General features: G+C 51.0%; 1 protein-coding gene across 1 annotated transcript in view; it reads right to left on the bottom strand.

Moving 5' to 3' along the window:
- Positions 1 to 3,744: 3,744 nt before the first annotated feature.
- CHAT (choline O-acetyltransferase) overlaps positions 3,745 to 19,214 on the bottom strand; it is a 60,623-nt gene continuing 45,153 nt past the window's right edge. The window contains exons 9-15 of the mRNA XM_055538501.1: positions 18,339 to 18,439; positions 17,054 to 17,182; positions 14,349 to 14,471; positions 11,347 to 11,491; positions 11,132 to 11,194; positions 6,875 to 7,012; positions 3,745 to 5,187 (exon numbers count right to left, since the gene is read on the bottom strand). Coding sequence (XP_055394476.1) covers positions 4,918 to 5,187; positions 6,875 to 7,012; positions 11,132 to 11,194; positions 11,347 to 11,491; positions 14,349 to 14,471; positions 17,054 to 17,182; positions 18,339 to 18,439 — 969 coding nt within the window. The 3' untranslated portion in view covers positions 3,745 to 4,917. The remainder of the gene's footprint in view (positions 5,188 to 6,874; positions 7,013 to 11,131; positions 11,195 to 11,346; positions 11,492 to 14,348; positions 14,472 to 17,053; positions 17,183 to 18,338; positions 18,440 to 19,214) is intronic.

Below are 19,214 nucleotides of genomic sequence, written 5' to 3'. Positions count from 1 at the left end.
AGCATGGTTCCTCAGTGCTCCCCTGGACTGATGGGAAGAGTGTTTCTAGTTCTTTTTACAGAGTTAGGACACCTCTCTGGGGTTCTGGTTTAGTGTTGACCCTGGCTGGGCTGAAGTTATGTCCTCTCAGCTTGCAGGGGTGGAGAAGACCACTGTCGACTGCTGGAGTCTGTATCTGCTCCGATACACCTTTAGCTCCTGCTCACTGCTCTGTTTTGGATAGCGGGGTTTTTTCCCCCCTAGAATGTAGGTTTATTTTCTTTCTTTTGAACTTGACTATGTGTTTAAACATTTTTTCCTCTTTGTGTGTATGTTTTTATAGTGGAAGGGGCCCTCCTCTATCAGTTCAGCCTGCTGTTTTGCAGTTTCTTAAATGTAAGAGACCAAGGACAGAAACTTGGGATCCAATGACATGAAAGGAACAGAAATAGGAAGTGAAATCCCATGAGGAGATGGAAGAAGCAGTAGAAGAGAGTAAAGAGAGAGCTGGTCCTTAGGACACGAGGGTGAACGGGGCTTTGAGAAAGGCCCTCTCTCGTGATATGAGGATGTCACACTGTTCACCCTGCAGACTCAAGAGGCTGCTGTGGAAGGAAGATTCAGAGAAACAGAGAAGCTGAGAGGCTGCCTCAGTTTATAAAGGGAAGCCACGGTACTGGTTCTCCCTCTGTCCCCAAGGGGAACTGCTTAGGTGTAATTTAGAAACTCATGGTTGCTCTTGTGAACCTGGGAGGGACGCCTCCTTACATTTCTACCTGAATGTTCCAATGTCCACCTCCCAGGACCTTCAGACAAACAGGAGAGGGGGTGGCATTATTTTGCTTATTGAGGGTTGGCTTGCCTGTTGTTACTCTTCTCTGTCACCTACATCTGGTTATTTTGGGGCCAACAAGAGCAAAGCCACGTTACTTTCATCCTGTTCCTTCGTATCCCCTTCATTACTCCTGGAATATTCTTAGCCATTGTCTTTTTGGATAATGCCTCCTTTGCATCCCAATCACACAAATTCATGCACTTGAAGATTCATGTTGGGCTTTTCAGAAAGCATTTGGGCTTCTATTTGGAGCGATCTTGGTTCTGGTTCAGGCTTCCCAGGTAAAGAATCTTCCTGCCAATTCAGGAGACTCAGGTTCAATCCTGGGGTTGGGGATCAAAGGAAATGGCCACCTACTCCAGTATTCTTGCCTGGAGAATTCCATGGACGGAGAAGTCTGGTGGGCTACAGTCCACGGGGTTGAAACAAGTTGGACATGGCTGAGCGACTAAACAATAGCAACAACAATTCAGGTTCTGTGGGTTCTTGGGGTTGTGGAGGGGCTTTTGCAGTTTGGAATATATTTGTGCAGGGTGCAGGGCCGTGCAGGGTTCAGGAAGTGTATGCACATGTACTTGTGAGCCTGTGATAAGAATGTCGAATTTTTATATCACTTCCAAATTTTCGAACAATGACTATCTTATGTCATTTTGCCACAACCTGGAAATGGGTAGTGCTGATATCAATATTCCCATTTTACAGATGAGGAAACTGAGGGCTAGGGAGGTGAAAGTGACATTCCCCAAAGTCACTCCATCTTGCTATTAGAGCTAGAGCTGTGTCTATAGTTTGGGCATCCCACCTCCAAACCTGATGCTTTTCCCTCCACTTCATTCTGCTTATGCATGTTCTTACAGACTTAAGTGGGGACACCCATCTCTATACCCAACCTGATCACAAATACCCCATGAAACCTCTCTGTCCCTCACCCTACACATGCCACACACTAGGAGAAACCAAGTTCTTTCCTGCTCTTTCTCTCCCAGCTCCTGTTTTTTAGACATCCACTGTTGCTGTTGTCGGAGAGGGCAAATGCACCCACTCCAGTCCTCTTGCCTGGAAAATCCCACGGGCGGAGGAGCCTGGTGGGCTGCAGTCCATGGGGTCGCAAAGAGTCGGACACGACTGAGCGACTTCACTTTCGCTTTTCACTTCCATGCACTGGAGAAGGACATGGCAACCCACTCCAGTGTTCTTGACTGGAGAATCCCAGGGACAGGGGAGCCTGGTGGGCTGCCATCTCTGGGGTCGCACAGAGTCGGACACGACTGAGCGACTCAGCAGCAGCAGCAGCAGTTGCTGTTGTCAGACCTCAGACAAAGGCGAATGAATTGTTGACCCAGCTCACAGAATTCACTACACAAGTTTTTATAGCATTTCTGGGCAGCAACAGCAGCCAATGCCATCTTTCTTGGCATTACTGTTTATTGAATATAGACTTACAGTCTTTAAATAATTTGAATATAGTGCTTTCAATATACAGTTCTTTCATCACACGTATATTTCTTTAAAGCACAAAACTATAACTTAAAATCAAAAGGCTATAAATACACATGTACATATTGCCATAAATCTAGAACTGTTTTATAAAAATAGAACTCAAATATCAACTTTATATATTTTGGCAACTTAGCAGTATTGTAAGGTGGCCACATGCATTTTTATTATGCATCATTGTCCCCCCAAATCTGAGTCTCCAAGTTTCATCATCTCTCTGAGGACTCTTGGGACAGTCTCCTTTACCAGGGTCCCCACAGAGATGGCCAAGGCCATGGCTCAGCACTGCCTTTATGTAAAGGCTCAGTGTACCCACCTGAACTTGGAGGGGGAAGACCAGCTTCCAGCCCCTCCCTCGGAGGGAGGAGTTGTTCCCTCCTGCCAAACGTCTGCCATCCACACATGGTTGATATCAGAATGCACAGTCAGTTCCCTTTCCCTAAGCTCAGAAAATGGCAGATGTGTTTGGTTCTGACGAATGAGTGTTTGAGAGAAACTGTGAAGCAAACATCACCTGAACAGTGCCTGCTGGGGTAACATCATCCCGACAGCGGGCACCAGTGCCCACCTGCTCATGCAAGGCCCTTTACACACGTGACCTACCATCCTGACAACCTCACAAGGCCGGGACACCCTTGTCCCCATTTGATGATGGAAGAACTTGAGTCTCTGGGCTTTTTAAGTCTCTTGGCCAAGACCAGTGAGGCTGCTTGATCCCCAAACCAGAGCTGTCTACCCACCCAGAAACTTTTGGAGAGAAACCAGAAGAGAACTTGGATCTTCACCGTGGTCATTTGCTGGAAACAAGTAGGTAGCTTTGAGTCAGCTTATAGCAGGTGGGCAGCAGTTCTCCAAACACCCCTGGGACTCTTGGGCTGTGCTTTTCCAGGGGGAGCAGAAAGGTGGACACGCGAGGGAAGCAGCGTGGACTCTGCAGACCAATGGTTTTGAAGGGGCAGTGCCAGAATCTCCCGGATCATACAATAGAAATTCTCAGCCTAAAACCAGCGGCTCAAGGAATTTACAGCTTAGGGTTGTCTGTGTTATCAAAGGTCCCAGCAAAGGTCAAAATATTCCCCCCATCTCAGCCTGCCTGCTTCTATGTTAGTCAAAGGGCAGAGAGCTTGCACAGTGCTCCAAAGAAGAGACACATTAAGGGTCCCCGGGCCACAGTGGAGGGTGATACAGAGCAGGATGGGGAGGTCATTGCCTCATGTCTTTGTGGGAGGAGTAAAGGGCTTTTCTTTTTTTAGGAAAACTCACAGGAAGCATGGCAGAACTCAGTGTGATAGGAGCCCAGTTCTGCACCTCCTCTGGACAGAAGCAAGCTGCCTTGGCTATTTGCAGTTTTGATTTTTCTGGTTGCTTTCCCATAAAAATATGCCCTAGCAGAAAGCGCCTCTCACATCTCCTCCACGATCACTGCCTCCCCGGACATTCTCAGCTCAGTTCTGTGGACTGCTGGCCCCTCCACCAGGGCTGGCTCTGTGCACAGCCATTCCCTCCTCCCAGCCCCGCTCTTCACCAGCTGTGCCCTCAGCCCCCAGGCCAGTGAAGAGCTCTGATTTGGGCTCCTCCACATGCATTTTAGTCCCAGCTGTCCACGGATGTCCAGCTTAGGCCACTGAGATCGTATTCTGAAATTAATGTCACAGTGCTTTTCTTAAAAGCCTCTCTTAAGAATGAACGAAACAAAACAAGTAAACAGCAGCAGCAGAAAACCCCCGAAGCATCCTGCTCTCCTCCTAAAGGCAGATCACCTATCAGGGCATGTTTCTTGTGAAGGCGAGTGGGAAGGCAACCAGAAAAAATGCAAGCGGCAGATCCCTGGGGAGGTGGACCGGGCCCTGCCAGGCCCCCAGGGAAAGCAGGGAGCAGAGCTGCTCCAGGGAAATGGCAGACCATTTTCTTCCCCTTTCAGAATAGCCAGACCAGATTTTCTGAACTCAGTGGAAGGCTGCTTCCGGGAGGCAAAAGTAGAAATGTGTTTGCAGGCCCAGATCACTGTATTTTAAATTGACTTGGGCTGTGTGTGTGTGTGTGTGTGTGTGTGTGTGTGAGGGGTGGGTAACTTACAGGACCACGTGTCTCAGGGCGGGTCGCTCTGAATGCCAGGATCAGACTACTTTGAATCTGAAAACAAAGCCCTCTACTCCTCCCCAAGGGACACAAAGCAATGACCTGGGGTTAGCCTCTTCCTTCATGGTTCATTTGGGTGCATTGCACATAATAAGGTGATTCATTCTTTCATTGGACATGCTAGGTCCTGCTGGGAAGCACACACCAATACTGAGCTGCTGTGGCTACAGAGGGAAGTCAGTGGTGGCTTCCGCATCTCACCCGGGCCACCTCAGAGCCAGGCTAGTCTTATTTCCCAACACACAGGCCCGAGGACACCTTGATAAATAATGATGATTCCCATGCCTCATGAGGGATGCATTCCTCCTACCAGTCCAGCTTTGTGTGATGCCTCAGTGTGGTCTGTGTTGGGTCTGGAGTTATAGAGAAGCTACAGAAAGCTGGGGTGAAGGTTGGGAGCAAGGGGTTCGGTGGGGTCTGGCAGCTGCAGAATGCCGGGTTGAGGAGTTGAAAGCCGGTGGCAGCCATCAAGGTTGGTGCCCCTGACTGGGCCTTGTTACTGTTTCCTTTGTTGCCGGTGGCTTGCCTGTGGCCGACAGTGGCAGACTGCAGAGGCGTCTCATTTCAAGAAGGCTTTCTTCCACAGCTTTTGCAAACCTGGTTGATGATGTCTCCTTGCAATTGTGGAAGCTGGAGATGCAGAAAAGGATGCTCTCTGGCTGGGGGTTGTAGCAGGCACCGTACCCATTGGGTACCACGGGACCATAGCAGCAAAACATCTCCATGGTGGTGGGTACCTGGAGGAGAGCACAGGTCAGAAGTTGCTTGTTCTGAAAGTCTGCACAAAGCATGACGTTCTAGCAGTCCAGGGGCCTCAAGGAGATATTTGCTTCTCTTTGGCTATTTCCCACCTGGTGTGTGACTGAATTAAGCACATCAACGGATTGCTTCATCGTGCATGGCCACAGCCAGAGTCATCAAAACAAACCCATCTAACTGCACGAATCAGAAGGGAGGCCATAAGCCCCTCCCTGGCGTGAAACCTGCTGTACTCGTGGGGTCGGAAGCTCCCAGAGTGGCCCGGTGCTGGGCCGGATCTCCTTCACCTGGGTGCTGTGTGAATCGCCCAGGCAATCAGAGCAATTTACTAAATGGCACCCTGGTGGCACCCAACAGTTAGATGGCTTCCCAGAGGGAGTAATTTATGAACTGGAGGAAATCTGGCTCTTCTTCTCTGTCGATTTTTCCCCACATCCTTAATTACTGTCAGTATTGCCTGGCTGGTCTGCTTTTCTCCCCACAGCCTGGTCACGCACAATTACCCAGCACTGGGCGTTCCAGAGATTGCCATCAACTGGAGTTTTTAGTTATGTACCTGATACATTTTGAATTCAGAGGGCTGTGATTTTGTAATGCAGATCACAAGCCAAGAAAAAGCGCTTCTGAAGGCATTGAAGCCATCAATGTTCATTGCAGTTGGAGAAAAGAAATACCACCACACCCTGAATTAATTGTATTAGCTGGTTTCAGAGGGGAAATGGAGCATGTTCTCGCGCAGGTGCAGGGCGGTGTGTGTTTTAAACCCACAGGCTCTGTGTGCTCAGGCCTTCAGAAATGACACTGGCCGTTGTAATGGGGCAGAACAGACCATTAGTCTTGCTAATAGAGTCACCTCATTGTCAGATAAATTTGCCGTGCCACAGCCGAAGGCCATAAAGCGTTCCGAGGCACTTTGTGCCCACGGATGGTTTCCTGAAGAATTTATGCTGCTGTGCTCCGTCCTCGTTTACTCACGGCTGCAAGCTCGCTGCCGTAACGACAAAACGAAATTACTGAGTGGGCTCTTATCCTCAAACACAACTTTATCAGCGCTTTTTATTGCCCACGTTCTGCTTTTCACAGATGAGGTGGAGTTTCAGTAAACTGACATTTGGAGGCCGGGGTACAGGGAGGGGGTGCGTATTTTCTCTTCTAAATGGCTGCCTTTCTCTAACAGATCGTGTTCTGTTTTTGCGTCGGCGGTCCTCCAACAGAACAAGGCTGTAGCGCTGGTTTAGGAGATGCCGGCCCCTGATGATGAGGCCTGTGACCTGCTGGGAGGACCCTGTCCGTGCCAAGCACTGGGGGTCCGGGCTTTCTACCTACATCACCGCATCTGATTGAGCCAGGACTTCCCTCTGGGCCCAGAGGACACCACCTCCTGGGCAACATTGGAAGAATAGGCCTAGTGGTTAGAGCACCAGAGTGGGTATTCTCCCATCCTGCCCACCGCTGCTAAGGAGGCATTTGTGATTATGCACATTTAGAAGATGGGGAAACCAGCACTCTGAGCATTTCGGTCCTTCTGCTGAAGGGCATGCAGTTCACTGGAAGCAGAGCCAGGACCGGGCTGACTCCGAGCAGTGGGCTGTAATCACTCAGCTTGTGAGAAAGCCCACTGCTTCCACTAAATGCTCTCAGGCGCTGGCTGCACTGGGGCAGTACCTGGCTGGTGGAGAGCACAAACCGGTTGCTTGTCAGATATGTTTCATCCGTGAACATCTCGGGCAGTTCCTTGCACATTTCCCGGGCCAGCTCCCGCAGCCCCAGCAGGTGGTTGTCGATGGCCATCCCTGTTATGGCCTGAGACAGAGAACAGGACTTGAGACACGGGCTTCCCCTCCTTCCCTCCTCTCTAGTCTGCAAAGCTCGTGGGGACTCTGATGGCTCTTGCCCACCCAGTGCTTGCTGTGGACCACGTCCGTGTGTGGTGGCCGCCCAGGACCAAGCACTCCTACATGACCTCTGCTCCTTGTGTATTTCTTCACACCCGGGATAAGCCAGAGCAGGTAGGGTTCTAGATGACGATGCCCGAGTTAAAAGCCAGTGAGTCTGACTGCCCACCCCCCAACAGCATGGTCCCTGCCGATGTTCAGTGTGTATAACCCCTCATGCTCCAAGTGGAAACAGCAGGGCTGGCTTGGCCCTCCTGGGCACCCCTTCAGGGGCAGAAGCTGGGCAGGAGCACAGGTGCTGGCTGGAACCCATCCAGGCATGGGTAGGGGTACCCCAGGCTGTCATTGATGGGCTTTCACCACAACCAACACTTCATTCTCCAGCAGGAGCCCAAGGAATGAGGGGCAGAGGGTGCTGAGGTGTCCTTGAATCTTGGCTGCTGTTTCACAGGCTCAGAATCAATTCAACTAAACTGGACTCATAATCTAAGAGTAATTTTGAGACAGGAGCTAGAGAGCTTAGCAGAGGCTCAGCTCACATTTTCAAGGGTTGTTGGATGAAGAAAATGTCTTTCTTTTTGTCACATGTACTTGAAATCTTATCAAAGGATAAGAGAATAGCAGTGGAGACTCCTACGCAGGAGGAGCTCAGGGGTGGTGGTGTGGCTGGAAGGGGACAGTGGAGCCAGGGCAGTCTTTTCTGTCTTCCCCACAGGAGGCTGCGTGCAGCAGGCACAGGGGTTTTGCACAGATTACATGTTTGATTGGGGCAATTTGTGGGGCTGAAGGAGACATAGAGGCCTCTTTCTTTTAAAATTTTTAAAATTTATTTATTTTCTTTTTGGCCATGCTGCATCTTCGCTGCTTTCTGTGGGCTCTCTCTAGTTGCAGTGTGTGGGGGCCTCTCTTCTCTGTGGTTTGCGGGCCTCTCGCTGCTGTGGCTTCTCTTCCTGCAGAGCACAGGCTGCAGGGCTCATGGGCTTTGGTAGCTGCAGCACGTGGGCTCAGAGTTGAGGCTCATGGGCTCTAGAGCACAGGCTCAGATTTGAGGCTCCCGGGCTTAGTTGCTCCACAGCCTGTGGAATCCTCCTGGACCAGGGACTGAACTCGTGTCCTCTGCATTGGCAGGTGGATTCCTATCCACTGTGCTCCCAGGGAAGTCCCTCCTCTGGCCTCTTGTAATAACCTCTGGATCAACATCAGGGTAACTGAGTAATTCCTGGGGGTTTCACAGTTACATGAGACGGCCCCTTAGCTGTTAAGGCCCCACAGAGGTGGAGATCTTCGACCACAGTGAACTTTGTTCAGCTTTACAAGGTACGTTTTGGAATTTGACAGCGATTCTCTTTCAGTTGAGAATGGATGCATAAAGATGACTCAGGGGCCCCAGTCTCTCCAAAAACACCTAATTCTAGGCTAAAAAGACATGTTATACAATCACCACTCACTCTGGCCATGCCCCGTTAGGACAGAGGTGAAGAGCTGTGAGACAGACCAGCTATGAAGTAGACGCGCGTTTAATTTCTCAAGTCGCTGCTATTTACTGACTGCTTTGTGCAGATCTGTGAGAGCAGCTACATGGTACAGCAGCCAGTCCACCCTGGTTTTCACCATCTCTGAAGTTCCTGTAGCAACTGGGGTTCATTCAACAGACTCTTTGGATCAGAGCCATGAGTAGTAACGAGCAAAATGACTCAACATCCGGTCTTTTGTTCATTCAAGAACCTTAACTGATGCCTACTATGTGCCTGAGAAGCTGCTGGAGAACAAAGCCGTCGCAGACTCAGCCTCATGGAGCCCTGGGTGGGGTGGGAGGCATATTAACCAATCATACAAATAAACTCGTGATCACAAACTGAGTAAGTGCTAGGAAGGAGAAGCACGCGGTGCTGAGAGGATGTGGCAGTGTGTCTGGACCACATTCGCTCCTTTCCTTGGAATTTCCTTTCTCCAGAACCTCTACCAAATGTACTTGCCAGATACATGGAGGTTTCCTGGTTTCCTCCTCTGTCCCTTACCCCGCACATCCAACCAGGGACCTACAAAGCATCTTTATGGCTCTCCTCTCACCATCCCTGATCTCTTTTATTTGGTTGTTTCCACCAACTTAAAATAGTTAACACAGTAGAATCCTATGGCAATGCTTTGGAGAATATTTTCCTAAAGTTTTCATAAAATTTTAAATTATTATCAAAGTTGTATATTTATAGTTTAAAAAAAACACCAATAAGCCAAAGACTTATGTTACTTTGCCAGCACTGAGTCCCGCGCCGTAGACGCAATCACTTGGAACCCTTTTAGCAGCTGACTTTCTTAGTTCTGAATAATATGCTTAGACTGCTGCTACTGCATTTTTCAATTTCCTTATTATAGAAGATGAAACTTTGGCTCTTTGATACCCTCCTTCCCAAATATACTTCCACTCCCCGATGCTTCCAACAGAGTTAGATTTGAACTCCTTGTCACGTGATCAACATTCAGTGTTTACATGGCTATAATTATGCAAGTATTCACAGCTGCGTCCTGAGTCCTGCGTGTGTTAGGATTAGATTTCCTTAATCAGTTTTTTGTGTTCCCTAGAATCGACAGTTTGTAAATGATTAAATTATGATTTTCCCACTTGCTTACCTTTCTATGCATCTGCAATTTATTGATTCATAAATCCTCAGCCAGAACTGTAAAACCTCCCTTAATGCATAAGAATGTATCAGATAATGTACCAGCTTAATTTCGCCTTTCACTTCTTGCTTCTCTGTGGACTGACTGCTCCCTGGGTCTGCTGAACAGCTGTCAGCTTGGGGCCTCCCTTTGCTTTCACCCTTGTTCTCGACCTCCTTCTGGCGTAGGCTCTTCTGATGTTTAAGTCTGTGATTTTCTCTTTTGTGTTTTATTCTCTTACGTTAGTGGTCTACATCCTCCAATAGCTTTACTAGAAAGGGAGCTCGATAAGTAACAGCTGTAAGCCCTTGCCTGTGCGCGCGCCGCTCCCTTCTAGGGCCGTCCTTCCCGTCTGCCTCTACGCGACAAACACCTCCTGCTTTAAGTCTCGGATGAAGCACTGCTTCCTCTGAGGAGCTCACCTGGCTTTCCCAAGCGGAAGGAACTTACTCCTCCATGTTCTCTGCTACTTCCTAAAACAGTTAAGGCCTCTTTTCCCTACTACGTAGTGAACTCCCCAAGGAAAGGGCTTCGTTTTTTATTTGCCAGCACCTAACGCCTTGCCTGGCATAGAGCAGAAAAACAAAGGACACCCACAGAAGACATGACAGCAAGCTTGACTTTCCCCAAACAGAACAGACACCCATTCAGATGGATCAGGGACCTAGCAACTGAACTGGAGAAAAGCCTATGCTGGCTAGTTCTAAAACCCAGATCTATGTTGTGCTTGCTTTCAGATATATAGATAGCAAACAGAGTAAATACCAAGTAAACTCCTTTTCATAGATTGTATGATCCTTCAGAGACTATCAGAATGATTCACAATTAATATATTGATCACCAGTCCAAGCAGTAGCTTATTTTTGGTTTGTATGCAAAAGATGGCTTTGCAGTGCCAGAAAATATATTATTTTCCAAACCCAGGAAAGCATTTCCCTTACCATTTCAATTTCACCATTAACTTTCAGCAAAAAAAAAATCTTTTTATTCACAAGCAGTATAAATAAATAAACACATGGAGAATAAGAAGGCAGAAACAGCCCTGGGGGAAAAAAACACTGCCTCTCCTGAGACTGTGCAAACCACCTACGTCTGCCTTCTCTTATACGAGCTCTAAGGTGCTTTACGTCTTGCTGCTATTGTTACTGGTGTTGTTTCAAAGACCAGTCATTGTATTCCTGTAAAATCCATGTAAAAAGCAGGAGTGCTGTGTTACGCAGCTTTTAAAAATAAGAAAGAGGAGGCTCTAGAGGCAAGGTGGCCTCACCAAGTTGCTGCATAGGAGGTGGCCCAGCTGTCACCCAGAGGCTGTGCTGCGGCCCCAGCTCTGGGCACAGCCAGGGTCCTGAGCTCAGGCGAGGTCACTCACCATGACCGTGTACTCCGTCTGGGCTCGGATGGCATCCTTCAGGAGAAGCAGCTTCTCCGAATCCTGTAAGTGGACAGAGACACAGCGCACGGGGCTTTAAGAGGCTGCTCAGGTACAGACCAGCCAAAGGAGCTGGGTGTCCCCGGGCTGAGCCACAGGTGGCCCACAGCTGCCCCACTGACCTCCTTGAGACCCCTCAGGCCAGCAAGACTTACCGGCACGGTGGCTGTGTGGTGGTCAGCGATGGCTTTCACAAAACGCAGCGCCTCCGGCGTGGCCGATCGAATGTTGTCCACCCGTCCCTCGTGGAACCGCCGGATGGAGGCGCTCTCGTAGGTGGGCACGAGTTTCCCGTGGAGCCTGCACAGGATGAAGGGGGAACGGCAGACGGTGCCACCTTCTCAGGGAGTTGTGAATGCTGAAGGAAAAATAGCCTCACCTGCCTTGATTTTTACAGTCCTGCCTTCACTTGGCAGTCTTTCATTTTAATGCTAATAGAATTCTGGAGGAGATTCCCCAAAGATGAATGCTGGGGAGCCTCTGATAGGAAGAGCTGAGCACACTTTCCTCTGAGGGTGATATTGTGTGGATATAAAATATAAGGGAGACATGACTGGTAGTTGTTTTTATTGTTTTTTTTTAAAGTCCCAATCTGGTGGGAAACCTAGAATTTTCTGCAAGACCCAATGAGTGAGTGATTAATAGCACAGCATGGAATAATTCATCATTCCCACTCTTGAGGGAATCCTGTTTTATTTAAAAACAATTCAAGCATGACTGTGGATCGAGGCAAGGAGGGGGCCTTGGTGGCCACGGGTGCCAGCTGCTGCACAGGCCCGCCGTCCGGGGCAGCGCTGCTTCCAGAGTGACCCGTGGGTACCAGGGCTGTGTCTCTCCTTCCGCACGCCTATGACCGCTGGCCCCATCAGTCAGGGCAAGTCTCCTTCTCAGATATGTGAACTGAGCAAGCACCCTTAGGCTTGCACACCAGGCTGGCAAACACCTTTCCCACCAGTCAGTAAAGCTGTTGGTGTTAAGGGGTCAGGGAGGGGCAAGACACAGAACTCGGAGAGGGGCAGTGACAGCCCGAAGTCACACGGCATGTGGTGGCCTGGCATCCTGGCCTCCTCCAGCAAGCCTCCCTCGCCCTGGGTGAGTTCCAGGAGTGGGGACTCGAGAGTCTGACTGGGTACAGTGCTTGACACTGTATGACTTGCCGAGAAAGTGGCATTTCCTGTACTCATGTTTCATTTCCCCCCCAAGACTCTGGCAGGGAGCTCATTTCCTGTATCTCTACAGCCCCTTGGAGCAAACACCATGCTGAGCACAAAAGTAGACGCCACCACCATAGCTGATCAGCCCCAATTTAGGCAGCTTCCAGGTTTCTGCTGAATCTAGAAGCAGATTTAAAAATTTTTTTGGTTACAGTTGAAACTCCGAAGCATTCATTCCATAGGCAGCAGGGGGTATTTTGCCTATTCAGTGAGCCTGGGAGCCGCTGGCCTCATCTATTCATGGCCATGTCCAGTGACAGCAAAGATCCCTGGAGGGTAGAGGAAGGGGGCTCTGTCCCCATCCCCTCTGGGATTTGGATCTGAAGCTCTGAGGTGCTTGGGCACCAGGGCAGCAGTGTCCCCAGCCACGGCACGAGCAGGGCGCTGACCGCATGGCCCGTTTCAGCCGCGTGCCATCTGAGTGCCAGAGCGGCACTGAGAGCAGCTCCAGAGGCTGGGTCCTTCCACAGCCGGTGCCGGGCGGTGGCACAGTCCTGTGTGTGGGGGGGGTGTCAACCTGACCGATGACACTCAGAGTGGCCGCACCCCCTGCGAGGGACACTGGAGTCTGGGATGCCACCCACTCATTAGTGATGCCTCCGTGCCAGGGCCTTCTCCAAGTCACTGGATGCCTCTTCTGATGGCAGACCACAGCAGGTGCTGGCGGGGGTGCGGTGCCATTTACTACATAGCGCCTGGGCTAGCTTATGAGCTGCTGCTTCCGGAATGCGGGGCCCCACAGGAGCCAGCCCTGTCTTGAGGAAGATCTATTTTGCGTAATTTTTTGCCTCTCATAAAAGGCCAATTTGGCTCCCTACCCTGCCTTCAACTCTTACTCCCAACTCTGCATCTCTTCCCCAGGACAGAGCTACTACTTAAGGGATTTTTCTAAACCACACACTGACCACGCCACCCCAGGCTAAAACCCCTGCAGTATCTTCTCAGGGCTCTGACAGTCCCTGATGCCTACTCTGTCCCAGGCACGCAAGACAACTGAGAACATCACGCCTGGGGGAGACAGTTTAGAAAACAAAGTCAGCAAATCCATGAACAAGGGAGCCCACATGCATAACAACTGCCATGAATGAAAAAGGAACGCAGCATGCTGTGACAGAGAACTGGTGGTGAGAGGCTCGGAGGTGGCCTCTGAGGGCTGGCACCTGAGCAGAGACCTGAGCTGTGGGAAGGAGCTGGTGTGTGAAGCGTGGCGGTGACAGGTGGGTAGGCAGAGGCACTGGCACAAAGCAAAGGTCTGGAGGTGGAAGAGAGCTTGGGGGCAGGGCCCCGGGAAGGCTGGTTCACAAAGAGCCTTTCTAAGCCTGGACTTTGTTCTAGGCGTGATGGGAAACCACTGGGAGGGTTCGAGGTGGTAGGTGATGGAATCTGATTTGGATATTTCAAAGTTCATGCTTCATAAAGACAGGATTATTGGGGACAAGAGTGGAAGCAGAGACCTGCAAAGGCAGGCTACAGTTGACCAAACATCGGATGGCGGGGGCTTGGAGGTGGAGGGCAGAGGATGGAGGAGAACTGCTGTGGGGTGAGGGGAATGAGCAACGGAAACCAGTTAAGCCCCAAATGTTTGACTTGACCCACCAGGGAGTGGGCAGGGATGCTACTTCCACCTCCTTGTCAAGACCAGGAAAACTGGGTGGAACAGGTCACAGCTCCAGCGCCCCAGGTGGGCTGGCTGAGATTAGGAGGGAACCACCTGATGTTCTCACCACCTGCCTGGCCTTTGTCAGCTCTGCGTCCCTCCACCCCCATGAACTCTGCGCCCCTGGGTCATTGCTTGCCAGCTTTAGGTGACAGGGTCCTTCCATGCAGCCTGCCCTGGTCATACCCCCATCCTCTAGGCTCACAGGGAGTCATCCCTCCCTCCAAGATGCTTCTAGACCCACGAGTAGCTCATCAGTCAGTCCCCTTGGGCAGGCTGTGCTTACCTGTAGAAGGCCAGCTGGAGGGCCACCTGAATAAAGGCATCGGGGCTGCATTTCTGCTGCTTAATGAATGTTTTCCCATAGTCATCAAACTTATAAACGGTGAAGTCGAGATTCTTTACTATTCTGTGGAAGAAAAAGGAAATAAGCTTTCACTGAATGCAAAATAGAATGCACTCACCACAGAGTCTAATGAAGTTTCTCGAGCCTGGTCCATGTCAAAGCAGTAAGGTGTCCAGGACACAGTCAGAGACAGGCCTTGATGTATGGAAGTGGCAGAGGGCATGCTGACAAGGGGAACTCTGAACTGAGGGTGAGGCTTGGCTGGATAGGGCAGTGGTTCTGTACTGGGGGTGGGGGAGGGGGCCTGGCTGCAGGGAGGGACGCAGAAGCACAAGGGTCATTTGCATGGGCAAGGAGCAAACAACCTACAAAGTCCTAGGAATTCATTGCCCCCAGAAGTAGGCCTCATAGAGGCCGTGCATTTTGACCTGTTTGTGAAGTGTGTCCAGCATCCCCATGGACTCTTTGGGCCTCCTGGCCATCTTGCCAGACCTGCCAACCCCCCATGTTCAGGGAAAAGCCTGCTTTTCTGATGGCTGCTAGAAGCATCTCTCACTGAGACTCGTCCCTGTTGTCCTGTGGGAAGAAAGGCTTGGGGCCTGGCTGCTGGCCACAGTCACCACAGCTAAAGCCGCTCATCTGGGCTTTGTTGGTGACTGAAAATCCATTTTACCCAGAAATTGATGCTGAGCCTCCCGTGATATGCCCAGACTTTTGCTGCCCACAAATCACTGTCAAGTAGAAGGAAGATTCCCTGAGTCCACACTGAGACAGACCTTCAGCACTGGTCTCCCCACTCCCTTCCCCTCACTATATTGACCAGTCTCCTTCATAATGAGTTTGGGATCCTGGCTGATGGCTTGCAGGAGCAACATGTAGCAATCCCCATATCTGGCCACCAGCCATGTGTGTATATGTGTGTGTGTGTGTGTGCAGAGCCCTGGGTGGGCAGCCCTGACCCCTGCTCCCACCCTCCCTCAGGATTCAGTGTTCCCTGCCTGCCTTGCCTTGAATTATTCCTCCAGTCATGTGAGCTCAGCTCTCGGTTGGTCCATGCCAGGTTCTGAGGACCCAGCAGGACTCGGAGAGGGCCCAGTTCTCATGGGAACTCACCCTTCAGTCTGTCCTGTTGACCCACTGTCCCCGGACAGGCTGAGCTCACAGTCACCCCAGCCACCTGGAAAACTTCTTGGCCAAGCCCTGGCCCCTCAGACCCTACCTACCTTCCATGGCAGCTCAGGACCCCACGGCTTCTGCTTCCCCACCCACAGGCCTCGCTTGGTTCTTCTGGTCCTCTAGAAAGGAAAACTGGGCGCTTGGGACCACATGCCAGCTGCCTGAAACCCTGAAATAAGCCAACTCTTTCTTCTGCCCAGGGCTCACCAGCCCAACAACTCACTCACCTTCGTGTCCTAAGAGCAGCCCCGTGGGGTTGAGATACAAGCCCTTACAGATGAACACCTGAGGCCTCTCTCCTTCCCCCTGGAAAGTCCGTCAACACCTCCAGCAGCTCGCTGTGGACTCACCCTCCCCATCCCTCAGTGTCCGAGCCCAGCCACACTCTGCCCTGCTCACCCGCGCCATCCCCACAGGCTCCTTGGTTCCCTGAAACCCCACACCCCGAATCCTCCAGGGGTTCCCCACCACCGCAGCACAGCCTCCAGTCCCCAGAATGTAAGGACATGAAGCTCTGCAGTGTGACCCCAGCTTCCCTTCATTGCCCCAGCTCTGGTCACTCTCTCACTTGCTGGCCTCCAAACAACCTGATCTTATGAACCTGTCTCTTTCCCAGCTGCTGGCACCACGAACTCCTAGTTATCCCTTCAAGGCCCATTTCTGCAAAGCCCTCACTCTACCTCCTGGCAGAACTCAGCTCCAGTGTTCTCTGCGGGTTCAGGACCAAATACCTGTCTCTGGTTTGGGCGCTTATTGCATCTGACATTTTTGCTTTGGGGATCCAGTTCCTCCACCAAAGTATGGAGGGCGGGACTCGTGGCACATTGATTTCTGTGTCCCCAGAGCCCTACCGGAGGCCTGGAACACACCAGAGCTCTGCACATGCATGATGAACGAATGAATGAATGAGTGAATGCACTCCTGCTCGTTTATTCAATGAACAGCCAAAGTCCGTATCTAGTTGCCAGACCATGACTCCCAGCACACCTCGCGACAGCTAGCAAGGGCTCATATTCCCCCGGGGCCTCCTGCTGGGTCCCGTTAGGGCTCCCCTCGGGGAAACAAGGCCCCTTGTCAAGTTGCAGTGTAAATTCAAGCAAATTGAAATCTCCTGGATTCAAATGACTTATTCAAACCAGTTGGAAATAACCCCCCCTCCCCTGGAAGCTGGAGATGATTTCCCCGCCTTGACTCAGCTCAGTCAGGTGAAACCTGTGGAAAAAAATAGATGCACGTTTGCATTTTATGGAAATGAAGGATACTTCTGCAAGGTTATTTCCCCAAGAGGTGCAACTCCCCTTTAGTTTGACTGCATTTCCATGAGGGGGGTGGGCGGAGGCGGGTGAGGGGAGGCAGAGGAGCTGGGGTCTTTGGATGCTTCTAGGACACCTTGGCAGCTGGTGGGGTGCGGGAGTGGTATGGTGATCCCCCCTGGAGCATCACCCCCAAAGACCTGGGGTTCTCCTTACTGTTGAAGTTTTTCTGCTGAGGAGGCTAACAGGCCTTGAATTTCCGGGGAGCACTTCCACCTCAGCCTTCTGGGTGCTGGGAGCTCGCTGACCGAGTCAGCTCGGACCATCTTCTTGCTAGTCTTCACCCTGCGGGACAATGGGGTGACTCCTGTGGCCTGCAAGCCGGGGGGCTGTGGGCAGCTTATTTCTTTGCCCGGCAGTCATCTTAGCTGTTGGAGTTTGGTGTGCCCACCCAACCGTGACACAGATGAACGGACTGAAGCTCTGAGAGGACACCGAAATTAGTGAGCGGTTGAGCTGGGGTTCCATCCAGTTCCACCTGATTACAAAGCCCAGGATTTCTTTTCATGTTTTCCTGTTTGACCATGCTACACCAATAACTCTTAAAAAAAAAAAAAAAACAAAAACCCACCTGGGGACAAATGGAACAAGCAATTGTGTTTTTCTGTCGATGAGGGCTGGTTTGGGTTTTCAGTGACCCTAAGGAGTCCCTTTAGGGAAGCCCAGGTGACGCTAGTGGTAAAGAACCTGCCTGTCCATACAGGAGACACAAGACTCTCAGGTTCAGCCCCTGAGTGGGAAGATCCCCTGGAGGAGGGCATGGCAACCCACCCCAGTATTCTTGCCTGGAGAATCTCATGGACAGAGGAGCTTGGTGGGCTACAGTCCATGGGGTCACAAAGAGTTAGACATGACTGAAGTCATGCTAAGTCATGACTTAGCATGCATGCACAGAGTCCCTAAATCATGGAAGAGATTCAGAACTTATAGATTCAGGGAGAAGATTCTAGGAGGAGAATGAGCAAAATCATGAATGGAGGAAGGGACCCAGTGTATCCAAGGGACAGAGAAGTACTCAGTCTGGTGACCTTGGAAGGTAGGGAGAGACCCAGGCTGAGGGGAGAGAAACAGGTGCAGCTCCCCTCCGTTCTGGGTCAATAGTGGGCCCACACCTGACTCCGGACAAGCAATAGACATCGACCTGGGCTTCCCTGGACCAGAGCAAATGTTCCCTTAAAGCTAAGAATTCTTGGCCAAATATCGCCCTAACTGCGCTAACTTGTTGCTCAGTCTGCCCCTTCTGTCCAAGATCGATAAAGCATATGATGTTTCATTCAAGCTGGTTTTCAAATTCGTCTTTTGCTAGGACAATGCCAGACTAATGCAGCTCCACAGTGGCCGCCCACATTTTTCTTGGCCTAGCTTGGCCACTGCTGGGCAGTCTGGCTTTGCCTCCCATGGCTGCTCAGTGGCTCAGGAGAGGCCCTGCCCCCAGACTCACATGTGCCTGAGCAGATGCTCCGTGCACTGCACCAAGACGATGCCGTCGAAAGGAGAGTGTTCACATACCACTCCACAGCTGCCATCTCGGCCAACCACGAACTGCAACAGCAGAGAGAAGCGAGCAGGCCTCTGGGTCAATATTCCAAATCAGCTGCTTGGCTCCAGGTCAGGACCCTGTATCCCTCCCACCTCCCCCACCTCTCAGGGAGACCTTTTCTCCAGGAACACCAAAGCACATCATCTCCTGAGAAGAACACAGTTGTCATGGCCTGAGAATAGAGGGGCCTCAAGACAGCTCGAAACTGTGTGACCTCCTCCCAGAAGAGGGTAGTGCCCTGGGCAGTGAAGACAGACCCCACAGCTGCCTGGCTCAGGTAGCCCAGCGACTGCTAAGCGCTCACGCCGAGGCTGTGCACGCTCTCCTTAGGTCCTGGGCAAGCCCCTTCGGCTCCTGTTAGCCCCGTTTCCCTTTCAGAGCACACATCAGGGCCACCATCTGGGTCTGCTTTGTGTGATTATGTTCTGATGGACACTGTGTGGTTGGCCACCACTGATATTATCCCCAGGATCTAGTGTCCAGCCCATAGTAGGTGCTTAATGACTTCTCTAAATGAGTAATGAAGGATGATGACCCAATTTGGGTGGTATGCAGATTCCCAGGGAGAAATAAAATATCTCTTGATAATCAGGAGTGAAAGAAAGGTGTATCAAGGATGGCCCATTCACTGCTGCCTGGGCTTCAAGTCAGGACCCCTGATTCCAGTTCTGTGGTTACCACTTTCCAGTCGGGAGCATTCTGACAATCCTATCAACTCTCTGGCTTCAGCTTGCTCTCGTTTAAAATGGATCCAATAAGGCTCAGTTCACAGGATCA

The sequence above is a fragment of the Bubalus kerabau genome, chromosome 1 (assembly GCF_029407905.1).
Source record: "Bubalus kerabau isolate K-KA32 ecotype Philippines breed swamp buffalo chromosome 1, PCC_UOA_SB_1v2, whole genome shotgun sequence".
NCBI classification, from domain to species: domain Eukaryota; kingdom Metazoa; phylum Chordata; class Mammalia; order Artiodactyla; family Bovidae; genus Bubalus; species Bubalus kerabau.
Note: the sequence above shows the minus strand (reverse complement) of the source record. Positions and strands in the feature narration are given on the sequence as shown.